A 26798-nucleotide genomic window follows, 5' to 3' on the forward strand; every position below is an offset into this window, starting at 1 on the left:
AAAAATAATGTTCTGTCATTAAGAGAGAAGTTCACTGAGCCAAAAGAGCACTTCTTCAAGACAGATTTTATTTTTAGTACAGTTTGCACATCAACAACCTTCTTGTATAAAGAACAATTTTAGAATTCTGTACACCATTTTTTTACTACGTTTGTATCTGAAGGTCTCCATTTTATGACAGGAGATTTTAATTTAAACCAAGTGCCAAAAATTTGTGAAGTTCTTCAATGCTGCTTTTGACAGCTCCTTCCACAAGGATGATGTGTCATCATACCCCACAACTACATGTTACCAAACTTCACAGAGATGCAGGGCACCAATGTATCACAAACAGATGAGCTGCAGCTGAGAGCCCAGTAAATGTCAGCTTTCAATCTGCTCATTACTCTTTGTAGAATGATCTTTGCCCTTTGGAGTCTGTGCATAAGAGTATTAAAAAAGAAGGTGATTATTGACAAACCCATCTACCCACTTGCCAGAGATGATTTTCCTCCTCTGTATGTGTATAGGATAGAACTGCTCTGCTGAGGATTAACCAAAAAACCAGCTCAAAGCACAGTTTCTCTGACAACACCAATAACACTGTGAGGCCGTTCATGTTCTGCTCTTTGGATTCTCCTCTCTGCTAGCTGTTCTCCCTCTATGGTGAAAGTACTCAGGTCACCACAGCTCTCCAGGTGCAACAATCCAGGTTGCAATCTGGAAGGTAACACATGGACTCTCAATGATGTGGCTTGCTGGGCAGGTGTCATCACCTTTAAAAAGAAAAGAGAAGTTTAAATCAGTTTTGTTTTCTGGCTCTTGTTCCATTAAAATAGTTTTTTACCCAACTAGGAAGAAGCTACTTGTAGTGTTGTCTGTTATATTTAGAGAATAATTTAAAAAGCTGTAAAACCCCTATGGGAAAAGCAGTCCTACTTGGGAAAAGGAGTGGGGCGATTTTTTATTTTGTTGTTGTTTGTGGGGGTTTTGTTTGGTTGGTTTAGTTTCCCCCTCAAAGGTGCACAGCAATTCTCTCACTCCAACCTATGGCATGTCTGGTATTGTTATAGAAGGAACCTAAATGTTGTTTCCTTGCAGAAGCTACTTAACTGTAATAACCTTCAGGCCTGTGTGATAAGTTAAGTTCTCATAAGGAGCCTTTTTCCCTCCTGTTTCTGTCAAATTTGTCAAGGCATTTGCTGCCTGAAGGCTGCAGTGGGAAATCCCACTTTATTTGCAGAGCCTAAATGCCACTGGTGTGTTTTGCATGAGAACCCAAACCAAAACCAGCTGTCATAGCAAATCACTTGTGCTATGCATGAATCAATTTATCTACCCAAATGGTCTGTAACTTACCAGAACATTTATTTGATGAAGTCTGCAGTGTCTGAAACTTCTGGATTTTAATTCTATTAATGTAAGCATATATTTTCTATTTTCTGCATTTCTTTCTTTAGTACTAGGTCTTAATTTTATCCTGGGAGCCAATCACAAAAAAGTTGCTTCTAGTGGGTTTACATAAAAATTTCCTTGTCAGCCTCCATTCCTTCTGGTTTGCAATTGCAAATGCTTATTTATAACATCTTCTCCCTCTCTCCTGCCACACTCAGTATAAATTGCTGTTATGTTATTTACAGTTCATGATTCCTCAACAGAAGACTGACTCAGTTTTTAAATACACACATACTCTGGCTTCCAGCTGATAGAGCAGAAAATGTTACAGCCTCTCACACACTCCCTACATGAAACTGAAGTGCTGAAGGAAGCCAATTTGGTCCAAAAACTCTGACACACACACTGGCAAATGGAAACCTATACTTGCAAACCAGGGGCAGTGGGTTTCCACATCATCTGATCAGTACAAGCAATAAAACTACCTGCTCAAGGAAAGTGGCACTGGTGACAGCTTCTGCCATGTGTTTCTCATCTGACTTTAAAACAGACTTGATATTTTCCACCAAGTCATGTATGTCTGGGCTCATGCTGCAGGACTGCTCAAGGATCCACGCCACACGCCGTTTAGTGTCCATGTAAGACTTATAGTCTATCAGAGACTGGGGTCTGCCCCTTGAAGCTCTTGCTCTTGAACTCTTCCGCAGGGTGACAGCGTTCAGTGGATTTACATCATTGAGTGTTGCAGTTTCACAGCTGAGCACTGTCGCTGAAGACAAAGATGAAACAAAGCAAACAATCCACATAGTTCACGGAATTCTTGGAGATTCCCCTCCTCATTCAATGAGGATGCAATGCATGGTTTAACCTTGTACAACTTAACAGTCTGGCATGGTTAGGGTGGTATGGAGGGCTCACTCTATTGGATTTACACAAAATGCCTGTAAAATAGTCATACACAGCTTAAATGTCAAAGCGTCTGGAGGGACTCTTCCCCTTTGTCACTTCGTGTACATTAGTTTTCTTTCTCTTGTTTCTGATCTGAAGAGACCTGAAATGCCTGTTGAGTGTTAATGTAACCATAAAGGTAGAAGGCTTTTATGATGTCTCCTAAACTCCTTATAACTTTTAGTTATTAGTCAAGAGGACAAGTTGTACCTGAAAATAACTACCTGCCAAGCTGGAAGTTAATAATACTACAAAGTAGAAATTCAATGGAAAAAAACCCGAACAACCTAACCCACACCAAAACATACAAAATTACCTTGCAAGGTAATGCCTTTGGTCAAAATTCTACCTTTGGTATAAAAAAGTTACCAAATTTTGACCCCATTAAAATGAATAAAAAACCCAAAAAAACCCCAAAACCACACCTACAGATTGTTCAAGAAGCACATTAATGTTCACTTCAGACCACAGAATGTCAGGACACGCAAAACTTCCCAGCAAGAAGAGCACTAACTTGAAGCAAATTCCTCTGTTGCAGCGAGTTCCTATTCTGTAGCACTCGTGACTAACTCAGATATAACTGCTGAACAGACCTAACCTCAGTAACACCGAGCCTAAAGCTTCCAAATCCTCCTGACACAGGGCCTCTGTACAGCAGAAGCACTCTGCTTTCACAGCTATGAATAGGCTCTCTGTCATGTAACTATTGCTTCAGCAGCAGATTCTTTGGGCTGCTGTGGTGGAAGTTGATAGGAGGACAGGAAAAAGCACATGATACAGCAGAACCATGAAAACATCCCACAAAAACAGCAAGTGTAATCCAGATAGGCATGCTCCCAATATCCAAAATAAATGGCTGTTACTAAGATGGCCCATTGGCACTTACATTGTGAGTGCTGGTATGTATCAGCAGCTAGTGTGGGGATTCCAATATCCTGTGGTAAAAACTGGAAGACCCCTGACTAGTGTGCTTTTCAAGATTGTCAGCAGTATCACAGACTGTGTAGTCACATTAGCAGTTTTCCCACAGCAACAGAATTAGATCACTGACACCAAAGCAATTTCATGAACTCTCCACCATAGATTGTGTTGAGTTTTTCAGGGGTTTTTTTGGTCAATATGAGGACTGAGAAAAGGGGAGAGAATTTATAGGCTAACACCAAATCCCCAAGCCAATTTTGCTTTAAACTGCTCACATTGACAACTGCACTTTTAAGACTTTAGATGTCAGTGCACTGAGGAATCCTGTACCCTCTCTCTCATTTTCCACTACCCCTCCCTCATACCCAGACCCTGCTACAGACCCTGTTCCTAGATATGAAAACCTAAAGAGCAGCAAGACTAAGGAGCTGGGTGGAGAAGGTTTGGCAAAGCGCAAAGTACTGTTATGTAGCTGCTCTGTTGGGAAACAGTAGCTGATTTCTGCAGGTACTAGGTTCAATGTGCCCAGCTTCTGAAAAGTGTTATTTTAAAGAACCATTACACAATCACTGACAGAGAAAAGTGAGTCACCTTGAGGCAGCTGGCAGTGCAGGAGCACAGGGTCACTTTTAGAACATTTCAGCAAGGGATTGAAGGCTCTCCTGTTCACTCCAGCAGGCACACAGCTTGCATTTGAAGGGGAAAGGCTCACTATGCGGGAAGGCTCCTGAATTTCTTCAGCTGAATAATCAGAAACAGAGAAGTAGAAGTAGTCAAAATAAAGCTGATCTCTAGAAGCCATTATTAGAGACTGACTTTTTTCCCCCATCTGTAATGAGGAAATCTGCTAGTCTGTAATGACTGGACACAAAGGTCTAGAGGTGCATGTATGTGTGCACAGACCATGCTAAACAGTAACATTGGTCTAAACCTTGTTTAAATGTTTGCAAAAACCTGTTCACCCTTACGCAGCTGGGGTAGCAAAAGACTACAGTCTAGTACACCCTAGTACAAAAATCACCTTAAACCACCTGGTCAGAGAGGAGGGAACTACAGCTTTATTGGCAAAAAACTAAATCTCACAGAGCCCCAAATCCTTCTGCTTATAGGCAGTTGTACCAAGATATGACAGTGTATGGTCAGAGAGGTCAGTCAACTTTTGCAATTAGGTATCTTGTAAATCAGTGACCAGTTCCTAAAAACATATTAAAATCTTTACTTAAATATTTTCCTGGTTTCTTGTGATATGCTACATCCTTCCCACTCCTCCTTTTCCTAAGAGTGAAACTATGTGCTGCAATTTAATGAACATGACAGGATGCAGCTGTGTACATTTCTCACTAAGCTTGGTTCTGTACCTCCATCTAGTGGTACCTGGCATATTACAAAGAACAATACTGATCATTCAGGAGTTAAAAAATTTGTAGTGGGCTGCCCCTGGCTGGATGCCAGGTACCCACCACAGCTATGTCCCTCTGCAACTGGATAGGGGAGAAAAAATACAATGAAAGGCTCATTACTTGAAATAAGGACAGGGAGAGAGATCACTCATCAATTACTATCACAGGCAAAACAGACTCAGCTTGTGGATATCAGCTCATTTTATCCAAAAATGAGCAGGATAATGAGAAGTAAAACAGATCTTAAAAACACCTTCTGCCATCCCTCCCCCAGGCTTTATCTTCTGCCCTGCAGCGGCGCAGGGAACACGGGTCATGGTCTGTTCATGACATGTTTCTGCTGCTGCTCAGGGAGAGAAGTCCTTCCTCTGCTCCAGCGTGGAGTCCCTCCAACAGGAGACAGCTCTCCAGGAACTTCTCCAGCTTGAGTCCATTCCACAGGCAACAGTTCTACATAAAATGCTGCAGTGTGGGTCCCTCTTCCATGGGGTCAGTCCTGTTCCAGTGTGGGTCGCCCAGCGGGTCACAAGTCCTTCCAGGAAACTTGCTCCAGCATGGGTTCCTCTCTCCACAGCCCTGCAGTCCCTGCCAGGAGCCTGTCCCAGCACAGGCCTCCCATGGGTTCACAGCCTTCTTGCACACAGCCACCTGCTCTAGCAGGGCTTCTCCATAACCTACAGATGGATTTCTGTATCCCTGTGGACCTCCATGGCTGCAGTGGCACGGCTGCCCCTCCATGGGCTGCAGCACCAGCTGCAGGGGAATCTCTGCTCCAGCACCTGGAGCACCTCCTGCCCCTCCTTACCACTGGCCCTGGTGTTTGCAGGCTCTTCCTCTCACACAGTCTCACTTTGCTCTTCTCTGACCACCAATACATCTGCAAAGTAACTTTTTTTCCCTTCTTAAATATGCTGTCACAGAGGTACCATATCTTCTAAGTGGTCCAGCCTTTTCCAGCAGCAGGTCCATCTTTGGAGCTCTGCCAGGCACAGAGGAAGCTTCCAACCTTCCAGCAGCTTCCCTGCCACTAACAAAACTTGGTCATGCAAACCCAGTACAAAACCAAATTCATGTAAACAGTCTTTTATTCAGAACACAGTCTTAACAGGTATGTAGCAGTGGCAGGAGCATCAAGAAAATTCAGGCTTTGAAGATATATACATGTTGAGCACAGCACCTTATCATCTATACACATGCAACTTAGAATCTCTAAAGAGAATAAAGATTGACACAACCTATATAAAATAGGTACCAGCCCAGCAAATCAGAAGGTAAGGCCCAGCAACAATATATGACAGATGAAGAATCATTCAGGATTAAAGAATCCATCACCAATCTAAACTTTTCAACACCAGTGCAGCTGTGTTAGCAGTAAGCCCTGGAGGTACAATGCTACTGTTACTTTGGAGAGGTTGTTTGCTTGGGTTTTTTTTGTTATTTTTTTTAAATTCTAAACAGAGTAATCAATAGATTTTGTGATATTAAAATAATCCTTAATAATGCTGATGTTTCAGAGAGAGAATTGTCTTATAGCAGTGTGTACTGGAAACTCATACACCTAGTTTGTGATGATACAGAGCAGCCACTAAGCACTTCCTGCCACCAGCAAAAGGTTGCATTGCCTGCCTACTACAGTCAGCAGGCAAAGTCCCACAGGAGTGATTATGAAGTCAGTAAAACAATTTTAGCTGGCACAGAGGATCTTTAGATCTCCTCCTGCAGACAGCAGTCAAAATTCCCCTCACTCTGCTGGCAGAGTAGTCCACAGCTTTAACTTCCATCGGAAGTTATGCTCAGTTGATCAGCCCTGATGATGCCAAGGGAATCACAGCATCATACACAAATGCCCTGGCATGACAGCCTGCCAGCATAAACTGAAAGATCAAGTTTTATTTATAGACTGCTACACTGCATCAACTGAGACCACAGACCTCCTCTGCCACAATTCCAACATAAGCCCCCATTTTATATTTCCCCCCTGCAGTGGTTTAACCCCAGCAGGCAGCTCAGTCCCTCACAGTCACTCTCACTCTTCCCCAGTGATATGGGGAGAAAAACTGAAGGACAAAAGTGGCAAAACTCATAGGCTGAGATAAGGACAGCTGAAGTGAGGTGGAGAGGGAAAAAACCCAGGAAACTCAAAGGCAAACAAGTGATCCAAAAGCAGTCACTCACCATTAGCTGACTGATGCCCAGCCAGTCCCTGAGCAGTGACAACGCTGGAACACTCCCCCCAGGTCACACATCCAAACCAGCACCATAGGCTGCTATGAAGGAAATTAACTCCATTCCACCCAGATGTAGTACACCTCTCCAAATTTAAATAAAGGAAGACATACTGCTCCATGTATTTCTTTTTTCCTTAAATTCTAGGAAGCCTTGGCATCTAGAAGAAGCAGTAGTGTTAATTTTCTTTCTTAAGAGGCTTACTTTCTTTTTTCATCTGAATGTAACAGGCTGGCTGATAATTAAACGTTTCTTTACAAACATTTGTATTTAAAAAAACCAAACAACTGGACAAACCAGTTAGGATGATAGAGAGGAGGGTACCCTTTGCCATATGTGCTCAGGTAGGTCTGATTCTTCTCAAGGACATTTTTAAATACAAATAGCTTAAACAATATCTTATCAGAGCCTTTTTTCAAAACAGAACAAGACAAAACAAAACAAAATACTTTCCTGTCTTTCACTGCAAGTGCATTTTCTATGCTATTTTTTTCCTGTTTCCAGTTCTCATAACTTTTTAACATGTATCCTTGTATTTGATGACCTCTTTTTGTTTAAGCGCAGGAAGCTCAAAGAAAGCAACAGGAGTTTTACCAGTAAGAAAGCTTTCAGAAAGAAATCCAGAGGACCTGTAGCAAAAGGTTTCATTTTGATTATCACAGCTGGCAAGACATCAGAAGCACCCAAGTTCTTGTTTTCAGAGGTTTCAGGCAGACTGTCAAGAGTTTAAGGGGATTTTGACAGAGTTGACATTTGGCTAAAGTATGATTTTATGCAAACTCTTTTCTTCCCCTGACTCCATATAACAGGAACAATTCCAACTGACGCAGTTCAAACCCAAGGTTTTTTACCTTTTTAAGTTTAATAAGTAGGTTGGCAGAAGACAGGCCACAATTAAATAAAATATTTGGGGCTTCCCCCTGCCCCAGTCTTTACTCTCTTGTGTGGATACTGTAAATGAGACAATCTTGCTATAATGGCCAAATCCAAATGAAAATTGGAACACATTTTCATGGGCTGTACTGGAAAAGTTGGAAGTTAATGATGTTCAGCTACAAGCCTATATTACAGCAAACATTAGGCTAAAAAAACCTTGGAACCACAGGTATGGTTTTCTAAAACAGTGCAGAGCAAAGCTTGATATGGTCTCTAACAGTAGTGTAGCTATCTCCTGTACCAAGATGCAGAAATTATTTAGTAATTCTTCCAGTTCAGGCTGGATAATGGAGTAATTACCAGTTTAGCTCCACACAGTACTGCATTATTCTATCCTTTTCCTACTTTTACCAGCAACAAAATGTTAGCAAGCCCCATCACATACATTAAGCAAATGGAAGCACTGCAGCTGGATATAATTTCTTGCAACATATGGATATAGTGTCAAAAACTAACTTTTAGGTTACTAAAAAGGAAACATATCCTTCTTTTTGCATCTTGCATGAAAACAACTCGTTATGCTTTTAAACATTTTAAATATTAATTCTTGTTCCCACCTCTAAAACAATCATGATTCTGTATCTCTGGTTTGCAGTATGGTGGCTGTCTTTCAAAGAACTAATGCTGCTTCTGCATTAAGCTGTATGTGTTGGAGAGAACATTCTAGAACAAACATTAAAATTACTTTTTACCTTGAGAGGACTGCCTATCACTTTCTTCCCCTGAATCAACATCTTCCATGCCATTTATCTGAAGTGCACCTCCCTGGAATAAAATGCAAAAGTTGAAAAATCACGTCACCATCTTTCTCTGGTATTTCCTAAGAACTGCAACATCCACCTTAGAAATGGAATACCTGTTCTTAAATACACAGAGACTGTGTGACATGAGTTTAATTCCATGGCAAAATCAACACCAGTGCATGTCTAATATTCATATTCATCATGCAGGTCCGTGAATTTTATCCTATCCAGTATTTCCTGGGAAAAAGTGCCTATCTTTTGAAAACACCAGTGAAAAAGGATGACCAATCATGCAAAAACCTTGGTCTAGTCCCTCATGGGCAGAGTAAGTGAAGTAAAGCATGGAGGTCTTTTAGAATAACCAGCAACAGGTGTGCCCCACATTGCTTTCTGCTTCTTCTCCCTACGTCTTTGGCGAAATTTACATTCTTAATCAAATGTATCCTCCTGACATACATGTACCATGCTTGAATGCAACCTCTCCCTTAGAGTGGAAAAACACAAATCAGACATTAAACTCCTGTGGCCCATACCTGCTCAGAGCTTTTTAAGTTGCACACAGTTTCGTAGGGCGGAGGTGGGTCCAGAGGGCAGTACACTTCAACCCCTCTGATTCGTGTTACATAAATATAGTGCAGTGAAATCACATCAGAGACAGGTGTGCTGCAATAAATAACACGGATAAAATCTGTTAGTATGGCTTTCCAGCTGCAGAAAAACATCACTTGCTACCAAACTCCACCAGCCTTCTGTGCCAGCTCAGATTTTGGGATGGAAGTCACAGATACTGGACTTGCCAAGATCTGCAAGACATTGTCTCAGAAGATGGCAGGAATAATTCCCAGTTTAGTTCCTCAGGATGTGCCTCTCCAGTGTGTTCCCCAGAGTTCAAATATCTTTGGGCAGTACAGGGCCTAGGAACCTATTCCAGTTTTACTTCAGAGATTCAGTTTTGTTACAAAAAATTAAAGTACAGGTTGTCAGTCAAAATGTGACAGCCTAGCTCTGAGTTTTGTGAACCACTGAGTTCTTACTTATAACCTAAACTCAAGACACTTCTGACCTGGTGCTTTATGTTCAGATACAGCTGCACAGAAAAAGCCAAATTCAAACTAAAGGCTGTTTTTGTGATGATGCAACAGTATTATGGTTGACCAATTCCAAAGGCTTGTATGAGGCAAATGCACCTCATGGCTAACCTTACTCCTCAGTTTCCAAAGAGCTCTTTGAAACCTCTACCACAGCAGAAACCCCAAAGACCTTCTACTGCAACATTTCAGGAGGTAGCTCTGAGAAGGAAGAAAACAGAAAACTGCCTGGAGAAACCCAAATTTTGATGAACATGCATTTACATTGCCCCAGGAACACTGTAACAACTGTGGTGGTCAACAGCAGAGCTGGCAAGAAGACCTTCCCCACACAGTCCTCAGAGAAGTCTGTGACCCAAAGCATCTCAGTTCTTCTTTACTTTTTTTTAACATTTGAGTTGTTGATTTGGTGCTGAGTAAGAACCTCAAGAAAGAAACAGAAACGCATATTTTGCTCTCTGAACTTTGGTCAGGTTTTATTCGCTATCACTAGTGGATGCTACTCTCTACAAAGCAAGTCCTTCCTCCCAGAATTTACGGTTTCTCTGGACACTGTCTGGAGGGAATAAAGATGAATGTGAAAATTTTTTTCTTGCAAGCTCAGAGGAAAGGGCTTGCAAAGAAAAGGCAAAATGCAGAAATGCCTATGAAAGACCAGTTGCACAGACAGGAAAATAATAAAATGTCCAAAATGAGAAGCTGGAAGCCCTCTTATGAAAGGCTCCTGTGAAGGCAATGGAGGTAATGCACAGAGAAATCTGAGGAAAGGAAAGCAGATATTTTGACAGCTGGCCATTATCTTTTTTAGTCTTAAAAATGGGGAAAACAAAATATGCTAAAATAGTTTTTAACTACAATCTACCTAATCTGTTCCAAAAAGCTTTAGAAAAATTCTGGAGGATGATGGAGATGGATCCTCCATCGACATTATTACCTCGCATTTTCCTAATATGTTCATGCTGAATTTACATTCAGTGTAAGCCACAAAGTTATATACATTTTGAATCTTAGTTTTGTTTTTAAACATGCCTGATGTGGCCTACCTTGAAATCTCAGTCATACCTTGAAAATTAATGCTATGTCCAATTACAGTAAAACTTATTACAGAATATGCAACTAGAAAAGCATTCCCTGGAGTCTCTTAATTATAAATGTAATTTCCAGGAGGTACCCAAACAATACATAAACTGAAGAGAGGTAGATTTCTAGGCCTTGCTGCCCAGCATGCATCACCTCTTCCCTTAATTTTCCACATTTTGTGACACTTTCATAGAGTCACAGAATATCCTGAGTTGGAAGGGATCCACAAGGATCAAAGGCCAACTCCTGCCAAACTTCGTATTTTGTTTTTTCACCTGGAAACCTAGGTCTCACTGTTTATGTTGTGCCAACCCTGAAAAAGAATGTAATTGCTATTTTTAATGTATGAAATAACAAGAGTAGAGGGAGGAATTGACCAGACACTTGAAGGCCTAGTTTGTTTTTTGCCATTAAACATGACAAATGTAAAAGTCTCCCACGAATAAGTGAGCAAACCAATTGTCTTTGACAGCTGGACCTCTGACATTTCAATTTAAAGGGTGGCAGAGAAGGCCTGCCCATTCCCAACATGTCTTTGGCACAAATTTTGATGATTGTAGTGTTTCCCTTTTCAGGGGATGTATCTGCCTTGGAGATCGCAGATGGGGCTCACCTCCCTGGATGTGGTTCCTATCACACCCTCCTTGCACACAAAGGTTTGGGATGCAGGGACCAGGGACCAGCATGGAAAGCCAGGGCACAGGTGCTACAAGGAGCTCAGGGTACAGTCTGGGAGGAAGAAGTGTGAGAAGGCTGACTGAGAAATGGCCACATCCCATCTCAGCCACTCTTGCAGGATTCAGCCTGGGCTGAGTCATAATTACTCATCTTCCAAAAACAGAAATAAAGCCTGGCTGTTGCTTTAACTTCTGCACTGCTGTATAACTATCCAAAACACCCTAAAACAAGTAGCCTAACTTCAGAAAGATGTCATCATCACTTCAGTGTTACTATCAACCTTTTTTAACATAGTCACAGGCAAGGCAGCTACTCAATTTTAGACCACAGAAGCCTTAAATACGGTTCAGCAGACCCTCCTGTGCCAAAAGAATAAAAACAAAACAAAACTAAACCCAAAAAAACCCTGCTGCTGGGAAAGAGATAACCATCTAGAATGACATGCTTGACAAAGAACAACTGGTCCATTTTAAAGCAGGAGAAGTCTGAAAAGCATAAATAATTATTCTTACAAAGAGATCATTCTATATTCCACTCTGTTCTCATAAGCCGCTTGAAACATGACTTAAATAGAGGATTTTAGTAGTATTTTGAATTCAAATCCAGTCTCTGGTGTTTCAGATGACCTGTTCATTATAAATCCTACTGTTGTGCCATGTTATAATTTTCCAGGCAATCCCAGAATCTGTAATTACCTCTGCCAGGAACATTTAATCTTGAAAGTCATGCATGCTACTCCTGATGAAACAGTGAAATAAACTGAACACCCCTGTTCACTGCAAAAAGGAGGAATTTTGAACAAGAGTCATACAGTCTGCTTGAGCATCATAATACTTCATGTATAAATACTCTATGCTCAGAACAGAATAATGCAGCCCCACCTGAGTCATAAACTAGTAAAGCCAACCTGCAAGTAATTTTAAGAGCAAATAACTACCTGCAGGGTAAGGGATTACTTTTACAGGCAGTGTAGCCAAAACACACCTTTCAGTCAGCCCTAAGAGCTCAAGAGGGAGAAGGAGAATGACTCAGGTCATGGGGGGAACACCATTCAGGGTCTCTGGCTTGCCAAGTGGTTGTGTCCGGCTTCCCCTGCTGCCCTCACTTGCTCTTGACAGTGTCATGTAAGTTTTCAGCTGTGTCAAGCAGTAGTATTTCTCTCACCCAGAAATAGTTCCTAGAGAATCTAAAATCAAAACCACAAAATTTTACCCCCTTACCCACATTGTATTTATGCTTTCTCCAAACTAATGGTTTTTTTCTTATTTTATTTAATCCCCTTAAAATCACAAACCTTTTTCACCAGAGAAAACAGTCTTAAAAAAACGATTAGGCAGTGTTTCAAAAGACACTAAAAGAAAGGGAGCATACAGTTTTACCTGTGATTTTGTGGAGTACAAGAATTAAAAGTTGCAAAATAGGAGGGAGGTGGGACAGGTGGGACAAAGTCATCAGGATCCAAATTGTGATCTTCACCTTCAATCTCACATTCATCCTAATCAAACAAAACTTGTGTTAAAACCCTTCTGAGCTATATATAGTGCTGAACAGTGTAAATCTGTACAGCTCTGTGTAATTTGTACCACTCTCTATGGCAGGCAATGCCTGGTGCTCACTTACTGTGCAGGATCTTCTTGATGCAAGTGTCAGTAAGTAATGCAGGGCAGCTGCTGTGAAGCAAACTGTGGCAGTGAGAGCATTCAGGGCACTAAGAGCTAAGAGAACTTTCTGAAGAACATGAAGATGATTGAAATTTAAAAAAAAATTAAATCATGGCATTTTCAAATGTCAAAATAATAATAATAAATAATAATAAAAACTAAAATAAAGAAAACACAGGGATGATCATGGCAATTACTTCTAAGAAATGTATGGGATGAAGTCTTTAGCACAATCTTCAAGACTGGAGTAATTTGCAAAAACTTGTTTTACACTATTTATTGTCCTGACAGAGAGATCCAGATGTGATTTATCTATCTACTCATTCAAGAATTATAACCTTCCTCATAACTTCCCTGTGGGAAATACAGATGCAAGATGATCACCACTACAGAAATGTCAAAGCTTTTTGATATTTCAATATGGTGTTGGTTGGGAGTTTTATTTTAGCAATTTGTAAGTCACAAAAGGCTGAGAAGTGCAAAAGACTAACAAAGGCATCAAATCATTAGCTAAAATTTAGATTACCCCTGTAATCTTGTCTGGATTCAACAGCAGTTTGGGTTGCACTAAACACAAGAATCAGGCAAAGAACTGCTTATTGACTCAGCAATGCACTGGTCAAAACCCAGACATGAAACTCTCTGCCCCTGGCCCCATCACGCTACACAACCATGAAGAGCTTCTGACCAGTGCGGAAGACCAGAAAAATAACAGGATTTTTCCTGGTGAACACTTCAGCACTGCACTGCTGCACAAGCATGAACATTGCAAAAGCAGTACTATTGATGGGTGTGCAGGGTACCTTGAGAAGAAGGTGAGCAGCACTGCATGATTTCACATGGTATAGCTTCAGCACAGCCTCTGCTTCTGTGCAGGTAGTGGGATGAAGTTCTTCACAGCAAAAACAAGTCTTATTTTCATCATTTTCATCCATATCCATCTTTAATAAACAAAACTCTACTTTTTAATTGTTTTATGCAATATTTTTACCTGCATAATATAGAACCTATTGTCTTAAACTAAGCCCATGACCACAAAGCACACTGAAAATACAGGATCATATAACTGAACAGTTTGGTATGCCAATGATTCCTGTATTATAAAGCTGTACTATACACTCCTTATTTGAGAGAAAACATTATGGGTAACACATTAACATATTTACATACAACTTAGTTGTAATCAAAGCTGCAATGATTACTGAGCAATTCTATTACCTCTTTCCAATGCTTAACAGCCTAGAAATTATTTCTCTGACTGTTGTGTAAATCACTCTATATGAACTGTACACATTTTCTATTGATCAAAAATATATCTTGCATTTCTATGGATGGAATGAAATCCACGACTGTAATTTCAATCCAGTCAAATAATTAATAGCCATATCTGTACACCACTGTTTTTTGTAACTTTCATTTTCAAATTAATCTTATAATCTTAGTTTTCAAAGTAGAAATTCAATGTTTCCATATCTAGAAATAATTGTGGTTTCAGCTTTCAAACTCTGGAGTCACAATGTTGACACTCTTCCACCTACAGAAGCCACCCTACAATATAACTGATGATTTCAGGAATGTCTTTTTGCTGTACCCTATATTTCCAACTACAGACAGCTCAGAAACTTCTACAACATTTGACCATCTCATCTGGAATATCATTATTAATTCTCATTATGGCATTGTACAGTGATACTGGACGAATCTAGATTCCCAAGCGTTTATAATCTTGGTCTCTCACTGCAATACATGTACTGCCATGTCAAGGAACCAACAACAGCTTTCCTGAAAGAATAAATGAATGAGAATAGATATTCAAAGATCTGTTCCATTAACCCACAAAGTCCTTCAAGCTTTTACATACAACCACCTTCATCAACAACTGACTCTGTACAGTATCCTTAAATTTCAATTATTCCACAGTTTCTAGTTCATCAACAGTGATTCTTCTATTTCTCAAGACAACCACTTGAGAAAAATCTTCTGCATTTTGTCCTGCCTTGTACAGACTGCAACTTCCTCAAGCAGAAGTATACTGAAAAGCTACTATGATTTCATCTACTTTATTTTTTTTTTGTCACAGCTTCTGCTGTAAGGTATCACAGAATGGTCCCCCCCCAGGTGAAGCAAAGCAGGAAGAATAATCCCACCACAGATTATAATGGACTGAACATTTTGTGGTAGCTCACCATTACCCACACTCAGGCTTTTTTCAACGGTTTATATTTTTTACATTTCTACAGAAATTCCTTGTGCTAGTTCTTTAATTACTTGCAACTCTACATCAGGACATTTTGTGATCTCAGCACAGCAAGCTAACATGCCATAATGAGAAGAAATCCATGTAGATCAGTATGTGTGCTCACCAAATCGCATCTGGGTACTCTGGACACAAATTGAATGCCTTGACATCCTAGTATTAATCCAGTCACGTTCAGCATAAAACTGATCATAGACAGCAGAACAAACAGGTTAACCTGGAACACCAAAACAAAGTTAATGGCAGTGGGCACAGAAACCTAACTCAAGAAACCTATTACAGAGCAAATCCTATTCACAAACTGAAGCTGGGAATGACTCTGTTTTTTCAAAACTGCCCATGACTTCAGTGCCCCAAGGTGTCTTAACCTATTCCCAAAATTCTTTGTCTTCTCTCTTCTTATGGTCTAGTAATGCAACTATTGCATAATGTCAGTAATAATAGTACAAGCAATTAAAGGTTTTGCTGGAGTGCAAAGTATGATCTCCAAGTTGCCCAACTTCCACTGTGTGTCTTACTCTTCCACCAAGTTTAACTCAACACACTCTGAACAGTAAAGAAACCTGAAGAGGAAGAAACGTATTAAGCCAACATTCACTCTGCACATTTCCAGAATTAATTTGCAGCACAACTATACGAAAAATATTTGTCCCAATACAGTGAGGATGGAAACAATTTGAAGACTTGAGCTGCATGATTTTATTTCCTTCTGGCTACTAAAACCAGAGTATTTGTAAATCAGGTAATACTTACAGATTTATAAACCACCAGGAATCAAGCAATGGCAAGAGTAATAAATACACGAAAAAACGACAAGCAGAAGCAGTGGAAAAAATGATGTGTTTCTTTCACCTATGCCCTTACAATCTCTGCTTACATGACTTTGGATATAGATTTTGGACATACAAAAAAACCATCCCTGCCCCTATTCATACAGGCAAAAATATCCTGTACTTCAAGAACAAGTACTATGGGTAAGACTACTGCTTTAGAGACAAATAAAGGTAAGATTCCTCTTTAAGCATTCAATCCCACAGAGCAAGTATCAGATTCTTAACGTCCCAAAGCATCCTTTTTAATAAGTCTGCTCAGTCAGGTTTCTTTTTATCAAAATGTTCCAAATTAAAAAAGTAGGACATCACAAAAAACAGAGGAAGAGAAGGACACTAGGAGGGACATGAGTTCTGTTCAAGACAGCGTTACAGAAGATCCAGTAACAAGGACTTCCTAAACATTCAAAGAACATCATGGTCTTCCAAATAAATTTATCTGATGTACCTTTGTTAGCTACCTGGAATCTGAAGCAGAAACATGTAACAGCTGTTGCACAAATTATGTTTCCATTTTCTAAGGCTCAGGGAAATAATCCCCAATGAATGCACAAGAGCCAAATAGCCTTACTATGCAAGCTATATTCTTCAATTACAACATTACTAGTCATTACTAGTTTGAGCATAACATTTATCCTGTAAGGCAGGTTTTAACCCCAGAAGCCCCAATAACTGATGCAGTTATTAGTGACTCTGTAGAGGACTGGAACTACTTTGTGTTAGACACACTAAAACTAAAATAATTTATAATTTATTAAGAGAAAGAGTATTTTGTCCTAGCTTTGTACTAATCACAAAACCATAGATAAAGAGGGGTCTAATCTCCTGTTCAAGCAGGTGTCACAACAAGGGACCTGGAACCGTAAGATCCCTTCCAACCCAGAACATTCTATGATTCTATGACCTACAGCAAGCTGTAGAATATAATGCCTAGTTAGTTTTGACTATCTCTATATGTAACCTACACCATTTTGACCATCCTAACAGTAAAAAAGTTGTCTTCCATGTTCAGATGGAGTCTCCTATTTTCTAAGTTCTGCCCACAGTCTCTAGTCCTGGTGGTGAGCACTACTGAGAAAAGTCCAGCTTGTTCATCTTTGTTCCTCCCCATCAGCTCCTAATAGCAATGCAGGAGATTTCCACTGAGCCTCCTCTTCTCCAGGCTCAACAGCCACAGCTTTCACACCTCTCCAAGTGGGGGAAGGATCACATCCCTTGACCTGTTGGCAAGTCTCTGCCTAATCCAGCCCAGGACACCAGTAGTCTTCTCTGCCACAAGAGCACTTTGCTATCTCATGGACAGCTTGTTGTCCACTAGGGTCCCCAGGTTTTTCTTTGCAGAGCTGCTTTCCACCATGTTGTTCCCTCCTGTGTGATAGGATAACTTCACTGCACAGACAGGACTTTGCATTCCCCATTGCCAAACTTCAAGAGATTCCTTTCAATGCAATCTTCAGCCTGTCCAGGTCCTTCTGAATGGCAATATTTAACTTATCAGCCATTTCTCCCAGTTTGCCATTGCCTGTGCTGAGAGTGCACTCAGATCCACCGCGCAGAGCACTCACTTCAGTGGTGTCCACCCCTCAAGCTCACCCCTGGTCCTTGGCTGGCTTGGCTTTTACCACTGATCACAACCCTCTGTGCCTACTTATTCAGTCACTCACTGTCCAATCTAACATGTATTCTGTCAGCTTATTTAGTTACTTATATTCTCCTGCAGAGAATATAAGTAGATGCATTTAAGCATCTACTCACATACAGGTAAAAACAGGGGTTACATTTTATCTAAGTGACAGAAGATCCTCCCCAGAGGGGAGAAGTACTTCTCAATTTAGAAAAAAATAGAGAAAGGCAAACATGGTATTTCAAAAACCAAAACATGTAACTGGTCTTGACTGCAGTTATAAAAACAGAAACAACACAAACTATGGCCTTAGTTTGGCTCACAGCTTCATCTTCAGAGCATCAGATACATATGGACTGTGAACAGCTGCAGAAGGCCGCAAGAAACCTTCATATGAATTAAACTACATGAAAGTGAAGTGTATTCTATCCATATTTGCTAAGGTCTTGCACGTATGATTTTTTTTTTTCAGGTAAAAAAGTGCCATCATGCCTTTTGAGGACTCCAAAGAAGAATACATTTGCATAGTAAAGCTCTGGCACTATCTTTCATTCTGCATGGGTATCCTGGGTTGACTATATGATGCTTTTATCCTCAATCATCTTGTTCTGTTTATACTGAATAATAAGTTTTACACTTTTGACTCTCTTCCAGAGAGTGAAGAGGGGATGGAAGAAGTGGGCAGTTTGTTTTCAGACTGCACTCACTCCTCCACATTCCTGCTCCTGGACTGTGTTGTCTGTGGATGGACAGACAGCAGGACAGAGCTCTCCTTTGATTTTAGTTAGTTTTAGCTAGCTGAGGCAAAGAAGTTCCCTGGACTATGGTTTTTCTTTTTCTTGGACCTGTTCAAGCCTGCTCTAGACTGAACACTCAGAAGAGCACCGGCAGCCCCACCTGTGGCCCACCCGGCCAGGCCGGGCCGCAGCGTTTCCAGCACCAGGGAGACTGATCAGAGACTGAGTGAGCTGAGCTGCAGCCTGGGGAGGGGACTGTTCTGAGTCTGCCATCTCTTTTTGGAGCAGCAAAAGCTTTTATTGTTTAATATTGTTTGGGTCTTATTGTTCAATAAACAGGTTTCTTTCCACTTTTCTCCAAGGAGGTATTTTCTCCTGAACCGGTTGGGGGGTGGGGCCAATTGTCCTGGTTCAAGGAAAATTTGGGAGATAACCCCAAAAGGGGCCTCTGCTTTTGTAGAGGAGCCCCTTTGTGGGTTATCTCCCAAATTTTCCTTGAACCAGGACAATGGGGAAGCTCCTTTTTGTCCTGCTGCTGCTGCCGCCATTGAAGCAAGTATCTAATGCCAGACAGGGACTGCTTTCACTTGAACATGCACGTGCAGAACTGATACCCAAGTAGGCACTTAAATGAAAGAAAAACCAATTGTTTCAGCAACTCTTATATCCATTTACAGTCTACGTATATACTTCATAAACATCCTGTAGAAAAGAGTTTTATTAATTGTCCACATGCAGAGCAACAATAGCAATAAAACAACATAATTAAAACTCATAGGACCTTACTAGATTTCTGTCAGTTGTGAGAGGTATTCATTGTACTGTATGGAAACCCACAATACAACTGTGAACAAAGGAAAGCCCCACAAGACAAGACAAATTAATTCATTTAATGAAAAAAAAAAAGTCACGTATTTGAAATGCAGGACTAAAACACCCCATGTATGAGAGAAAACCTTCTGCAGCATATAAATGGCTATAAGCTTCTAATGGCTTTTCATACTGTCACACTTAAGAGCGTATTTCTATTTGCTTATACTGACTTTAAAACGTTTGCATAATTACTACTTATTGACAATGCTGGAGTCTAGAGTGTGAGCAAAGTGGTTAATACTGAGAGATTTTACTTCTAAAATCCAGGGAAAAAAGATACTACTACAGTAATTCTCACAAGTCAAATGACTGCACGTCATAAAGCACATGCCCAGGGAGAGGCTGGTTTTCAGGGTTAAGGACGTGATATGGAGATTCTATTCACAGTTCACTGTTACTAGCAGAGCTAAAACTTAAGAACATTACCCCATGAAGTATCTTGAAGTATCTACACATTAAATTTTAGTTAAATTCATGAAAATCTGTCAAGGTACAGATATAGCAGTAGTCAGCCCTAAGAAATCTTTATTTAAAGTTTTCTGGAGCATATTTTTCTTTGGATAAAAATTTTCAATTGAATACAAGGTTTACCACAAATAAATTCTTCAAAGATTTCCAGGTTATAATCAAAGGCTGAATTCCTTTTCTGTTTCCAAAGTAAGATCTGTAAATATTTCTCATTAACCAAAAATATTAACACATTTTAAATTAAAAGTGTTTAAAATAAAAATTTCAAATCCTGAAGTGATCACAATGTAAAACATGTGAAGAATCCAGACTGAATGACTCATGCTGCACGTGCAACTCTGACTTTTCTGTCAAACCCCTCAAAGCTTTACATGAAAACAATGGCATGTATGAACACAGAAGCTGCCATACTAGCTAACAACAGAATGCAGTACTTGATGTAGCTGAAAATCAGAGTCACATCCAGTCAGACTGCATGTGTTCTGCTGACTTCTTGATCCCATGCATTTTGCAGGTACCAAACTGCTCCCCAGTACTTGCAGCTGCAGCAGTTAAACTCTGCACAGCATAACAGGCTGGTGTCTTGGATGCTGGCACTCCTTTCCCTTTCATTCAATCACAGCTAAGTCTCCTCTTTAGCAGCAGAACTCATGCACCAAGCAGACACCAAAGAGATGCTTAACTTGAAGTTTTTGTTTCAGTTGGTGAAAAAAACCCCAAGACCAGAAACAAACACATTCAGAGAGTCACCTAAAAATCACTCTACAGGGTTGTAACTAATTTGTGTGTGACTGAAAGGAAAGGATGCTTCACTAGCTAAGGGCTTCTGCATTCAGCAAAACATATACGGGTCCTGGCAACTCCTGGGAATGCTATGTAAACTCAAATTAGTCCAATCTGGCATACAAGAAAGGACAGATGCTATAGCAGCAAGCATGACCTGTCAAAGACATGAACTGTCCTCAAAACATACACAATCAAACTGACAATGGAGAACTGATGTACTCTCTGAAAGAATTTAAGTTCCTTCAGGTAAATCTAAGATTTAAAGCTGTGTGAAAGGAAGGAGCTTAGGAGCCGAGAGGAAGGAACTAGATTCTGTGCAAAGAATAAGGTAACATTGAGGAAGATTGAGCCCAGAATAGTTCAGAGTCAATACCCAAGTAACTTGGAGGGGCAGGTGGTGGTGAGTTTCCCTTTCCACATTAATACTTTTGGACAATCCTAAAGAAGAAACATAGGATCATTAACATTTCCAAGATCCTATGTTAACATTTTATTGTTAACATTTGTTAACAATGTTAACTGGAAATGTTACTGAGTCCAGTATTAACTCAGCATTATCTCAAAGAAATCAGCTTCAAAGCAAAAGCATTACAAGCTGACTTCCAAAACTGATTGACACTTGATATCAGTATCCAGAATGGAAATTCCTCAAACACCTAAAACCAAAGAAGGACTGAAATCAGACTTCTCAGTAGCTGTACTGTTCAAGGCTAGGCCTTCCTTGCAAAAATGTCCTTCAAAATATATGACTTAATTTTGCCTTGCAGTACCCTCTCTCTCAGATAGATTCTTTATCTAGTATCATCCCACACTGTTAATACAGCTGTAAAACAGTGTGGGTGGCAAACCCCAAATATGGCTCTCCATTTCATTTACTAAAAGGTCTTATCACAGTCATCTCCTCTTCACGGCTGTTTTTGCACAGATGGTGCTACTAAAGGTCCATTACATCTGTTACCAATGCATTTCCCTTCCTTTCTCCCCTCCAAGCAAAAAACACAAGTGGCTGAAGCACCACAGCCCATCCCCAGCTCCGTTCTCATAGCACTGCAGCTCTGTGCTTTCTGCAAGCATCAGCAGCACCAGTATCTTGCTGTCACAGAAAAAAAAAAAACCCTACAGTCTGGTTCTTTTCTCCATGACCAGTGCCTTGGATTGAAGTGGCAGCCATGACAGCCTGACCCTTCACAAAAATACAAACACAGATAGTGAGAAACCATCACTGGGACTGCTAAGGCTTTACATAAGGAGTTGTAAGAGGAGGACAGTCACAACTGACAAATGGATATGTTTTAGTTCTGAATGAGTTTTCTCGTCTTGCTTATGAATATCATAATTCTAAGTCATGACTTTGCAACAATTCTCATTGCTGAGACATTTAGGAAGCTTGCTTTTACAATTCATATAATAGTACATCTTCGTAACTCCCTAGAGAAAACATTCAAGTTACTAGGTAAGGTAGACATAATAGATATTTAGCCCAACATAAATATGCTCACAGAAACTAACAATCTGTCCTTGAAAGACTGTAGCTACTTTAAGGCATTATTTCCTTACCCACAAGAAGAGTTTACTGTTTATTCCTTTTTATTTTTCCACATAGAATAGAATAGAATAGAATAGAATAGAATAGAATAGAATAGAACAGAATATTTCAGTTGGAAGGGACCTACAACAATATCTAGTACAACTGCCTGAGCACTTCAGGGCTCGCCAAAAGTCAAAGCTCAGTATTAACTGCATTGTCCAAAATACCTCTTGAACACTGACAGCTTGGGGCATCAAACATCAAACATCTCTAGGAGCCTGTTGCAGGGTTTCACTGCTCTTTTAGCAGAAATGCTTCCCAGTGTCAAGGCTGATCTAATCTGGCTAGCAAAAATCAAACCTCTAGAGAATACACATACAAATAAGAAAAAAAACCCAAACAGTTTCACAGAATCACATAATCAGAGAATAACTGTGGCTGTAAGAGAGCTCAGGAAGACTCCTGTGTTATCTCCTGCTCAAGAGTCGGGTCAGCTATGATATCATGGCAGGCTGCTGACAGCTTTTATCAATTTCAAGTCAAAAACTTTCCTGATGCATAATATCCCAGGACAATCTCCTTCAGCATGTGACCATCCTAAAGACCATTTGAAATAAGAGATCAGGAAGAATTTGTGTTTTCTATTTAAGTAAAACTAGGAAAGGAAAATAAGGGTTATACAATGGAGAATGTTGAAGAATGAAAGAGCAGCAACATGCTACAGAAACAGCACAGAACACAGACACTATTAACACAGTACTGCACAAGCCTTAGACAGTTTGAGACTGACATGTACAATTATCTTGATGAAAATATGGTCCTTCCAGACCGGGAGTCTCTAACAGTGTGCTCCTCTCTATATCCACAAAACTCCTAAAAAATTTGTCCATGTTAACCAATGCACACTGAGAAATAACAATGGATCTTAGGGAAGCTGGTTGACAGCTAGCTGAACATGAGCCAGCAGTGTGCCCAGGTGGCCAAGAAGGCCAGTGGCATCCTGGCCTGTGTCTAGAGCAGCGTGGCCAGCAGGACAAGGGCAGTGATCGTGCCCCTGTACCGGGCACTGGGGAGGCCTCACCTCAAGTCCTGCTCAGTTCTGGGCCCCTCACTTTAAAAGGGACATTGAGGGGCTGGAGCCTGTCCAGCGAAGGGCAGTGAGCCTCCTGAAAAGAATTAAGAACATCTCTCATGAGGGACAGATGTGGGAGCTGGCCTTGTTCAGTCTCAAGAAGAGGAGGCTCAGGGGGACCTCACTGCTTCTTGCAGCTCCCTGTAAGGAGGCTGAGGTGAGCCGGGGCCGTATCCACTACAGTGCCTGCAGTGAGAGGACAAGAGGAAATGGCCTCAGGCTGAGACAAGGGAGAGTCACATTAGTCACTAAAAAAGCTTTTTTGCTGTTTGGGTAGTCATGCTTTGGAATAGGATGCACCAGGGAGGTGGTGGAGTCACCATCCCTGGAGGTGCTCAAGAGGCATCTGGATCTGGCATTGGGTGATGTGGTTTAGGGACTGGGGCAGTGCTGGGTTGACAGTTGGACTCGATGACCTCAAATCTCTCTTCCAACCTTGGTGAATCTACGATTCTATGATTCTATCCACAGCTCCCACATCTAATCCTTGGTACTTCTCACTGATGTGATCCACGCATGTGGATCTCCCCCCCCCCAAAAAAAAAAAAAAGAGAAAAATTAAACAACTGCCTTGGCCTGAAAAAAGTCTTCAGAAGTGACAGTAAGGCAAAAAATTCCAAGCAAATAAACAAAAACAATCCCAAGTCAACCACTAAATGAAAAAACTCCCTAAACTCACACACAAACAAAAGCAACTCCACAACTCCTTTTCAAATCCCAGCTCTGAGACATTAAGAGCTACACAGCTTCAGATTTCACTTAAAAGTGGAAACAGCTTACACACACTGCACATCAAGCTACTTCTCTCACAGCAATGCAATGTCAACTGTATAAGAAACTAGCACTGGATCCTGCTAAAAGGTGTTATATTAGTTCTCAAACCCATTGTCAAAAACTAAAACACTACAGCTAAGCAGGATTTAAACTGAAATGACGGAGATGGCTTTAAGCTGCACTAGCTTGGAGAACTAAATTACTTATTCTAAGCCAGCATTTTCTTATACATACAAAACCATAAAATCTGCACTTTAAATAACATTAACAATTCTTCCAGACATGGTCCACTCTTGCCCTTACAGGGGACTTCATCCATGCAGGAATGAATATGGCATGGTCTCTGACTTCTCTTTAAATAATTATGATTCTACAATTTGAAAATAAAGACTCAACATTATTTTTTTGAAAGGAGAAAGGGACAATTATTTTTTTTACCAACAACTATTAAATTAGGCTTTTTTTAATCATTTCCTTACAAAGTCTAATCCATACTTACCAAAAGCCGCATGGGCCTCTTCCATGTTGTTAACCCTAAGATTCCACATAAGATTGCCTACAATATAAAAAAAGTATTGTCACAAAGAAGCAAAGAACTGTTCACAAAATGCCATTTACACTGTTTTTATTACTGTACTTTGGAACACTACAGCAGTGCTGGGAAGATACGAAGACGCACTTTAAAGCAGAGAATACCTGTGCTGATGAAGTTCTTTGCTCCTAAGAGCATCCTGTAAAATAACAACCAAATTATATCTGCTCATTTCTTACTTTTCCCTCCCAGAAAACATGCATGGGGACAAGTAGTATGGCAGCAATTCCAGCCTCCATGTTTGCCTTAAATAACTGCTTTCAGCCCATTAAGTATTTGTTCTCTGCAACATGGCTAGGCAAATCTAAAAACTGTCCTTTTCCTCCCCTCTCTCCATCACCATCTCAGCACTTCATTCAGTGCTTACTTGTTTCTTCCCTTTTGCTGACTTCTGACCATTCTGGTGAGCTAAAACCCACAGCATGAACTCTACCAAAATCAATAAAGAGCACCAGCACTACCTCCCTGAAAAGTTTTGCTATTTAATCAGATCAATGCCAGTATAAGCATGAAGAAAGAAGTTAAAATAAAAGCACATCCTTCTGCAACAGCAGTTTTTAGACCAAACTTGCTAAATCACAGAACTGAACCTTATGATTCTTTCTTTACCTTACAGGACCAAGCAATTAAGCAACTATAAAGAACTGCTGTAGAACTGAAACATACAGCATACCCAAATACTCTCTCACAGAAGAACAGGAACCCTATAAAGAAAGGCAAATAAGTTTCTCAGCACGTCCCATAAGTCAGCAGCTATACATTTAACTCGATGGACATTGTGACTAAGGCAGCCAAGCTCCTACCCCAGAAGGAAACAGGAAGATTGGAACAAGCAGGAAGTCATCCACTAGTATTTTTAATAAATCCCTTCTGTAACTTCATTCACTTGACATGATCAATCTAATCTAGCGTAACACGCATATATGACTTGGCCAAAACACCTACTGATATCATCACTGGTGTTGCAAAACCACATACATAACTGCAGTTTCATAACAAAGTATTTTCTGAATTCTCTGACTGCAAAATGGACACACGATTTTATAACAAAACATATCAATACTGTCGTAATTTTTTTCCTTATGGACAGCAAACTTATTTCATTACATCTGTTAAAGATAAGAGAAGAAAGTCCTTCCCAAAATTTTCCTGACATGACCCTCAGAAGTCAGCATGTAGCATCCATAAGGAAAAGAGTACCAAACCAAAAAGCACCCAACCAGACACATCAGTCAGCTTTTAATGGCATCTGCTTTTCCAAGTTGCTTCTGGGCTAAAATTTTCACCTACATTTTTACACCCAAACAGTATTTCGGTAACTTTTCTGAGTGTACTACTATTTGAAAAATACAATTTTAAAAACCCCCCACAAAACCAACATCTTTCTTGATTATGAAAAATCCTGAATACCTCTATATTACACATGCAATTTTAAAGCATTTTAAAAGCATAAGCATGGTTCAGTGTGCAGAATTCAAAGAAAATCCATTGGTTACATAAACTTATTTTAACCTAGAGTAACGAAAAAAAAAGGATGAAAGACCACAAGAGAGATACCATGGATGGTCTGGATTTCCTTTATCCCCTAAGGACTGTGTACATTCAGGGATTAAGCTGCTTATACAGATAAACAGGAACTACTTGATCCCCAAACTACTGCACTGTGTGCATTTTTACAGGTGGTGAACAACATGACAATTTAATTGAAACGTTTAAAGCGAGGGATAAGCTGATACTGTTCACACAGGCTGCAGGAGCTGAGCGTCTATCCCAATACATGACTTGCTGATTGCTGCAGGGCCCAAAACCTGGGACCAATCAATCAGACTCTGACTTACTAACAATCTGATTTGCTAACTTCTGCGTACTGCTGCCTAGCTTTTGCAATACAAACTCTCGTATATATTCCATATTTATAAAGCTGTGGTTTAAAGCAGGGCCCAACAGGAGATGGAATAACTCTTTTCAGTAGTCCTTCCAAAACTGTGCTAAGTCCCTGTATTTTTTCTCCAGTAACATTGCCGATTTATATCTACATTATGCCTACGATAAAAGGCACAAAAGCACAAACATGCAACATCTACACGCACAACAATTTTTGGAAATCCCGTGTCTGATAGGGCAAAACAGAGTACTCCCCCC

At 40.3% G+C, this 26798-nt stretch overlaps 1 protein-coding gene across 2 annotated transcripts in view; it reads right to left on the reverse strand.

The window, feature by feature from the left end:
* Positions 1-46: 46 nt before the first annotated feature.
* The window catches only part of FAM189A2 (family with sequence similarity 189 member A2), a 27400-nt gene continuing 648 nt past the window's right edge, over positions 47-26798 (reverse strand). Inside the window, exons 2-11 of one of the 2 annotated variants that reach the window (XM_039710062.1) lie at positions 24564-24620; positions 15419-15529; positions 13859-13996; positions 13015-13122; positions 12774-12889; positions 9082-9211; positions 8498-8570; positions 3835-3984; positions 1860-2143; positions 47-755 (exon numbers count right to left, since the gene is read on the reverse strand). In XM_039710062.1, coding sequence (XP_039565996.1) covers positions 549-755; positions 1860-2143; positions 3835-3984; positions 8498-8570; positions 9082-9211; positions 12774-12889; positions 13015-13122; positions 13859-13996; positions 15419-15529; positions 24564-24620 — 1374 coding nt within the window. In that variant the 3' untranslated portion in view covers positions 47-548. The remainder of the gene's footprint in view (positions 756-1859; positions 2144-3834; positions 3985-8497; positions 8571-9081; positions 9212-12773; positions 12890-13014; positions 13123-13858; positions 13997-15418; positions 15530-24563; positions 24621-26798) is intronic. The other variant, XM_039710063.1, reaches the window with a different exon arrangement.

Source organism: Passer montanus, unplaced genomic scaffold (assembly GCF_014805655.1).
Source record: "Passer montanus isolate IOZ18808 unplaced genomic scaffold, ASM1480565v1 scaffold222, whole genome shotgun sequence".
NCBI lineage: Eukaryota > Metazoa > Chordata > Aves > Passeriformes > Passeridae > Passer > Passer montanus.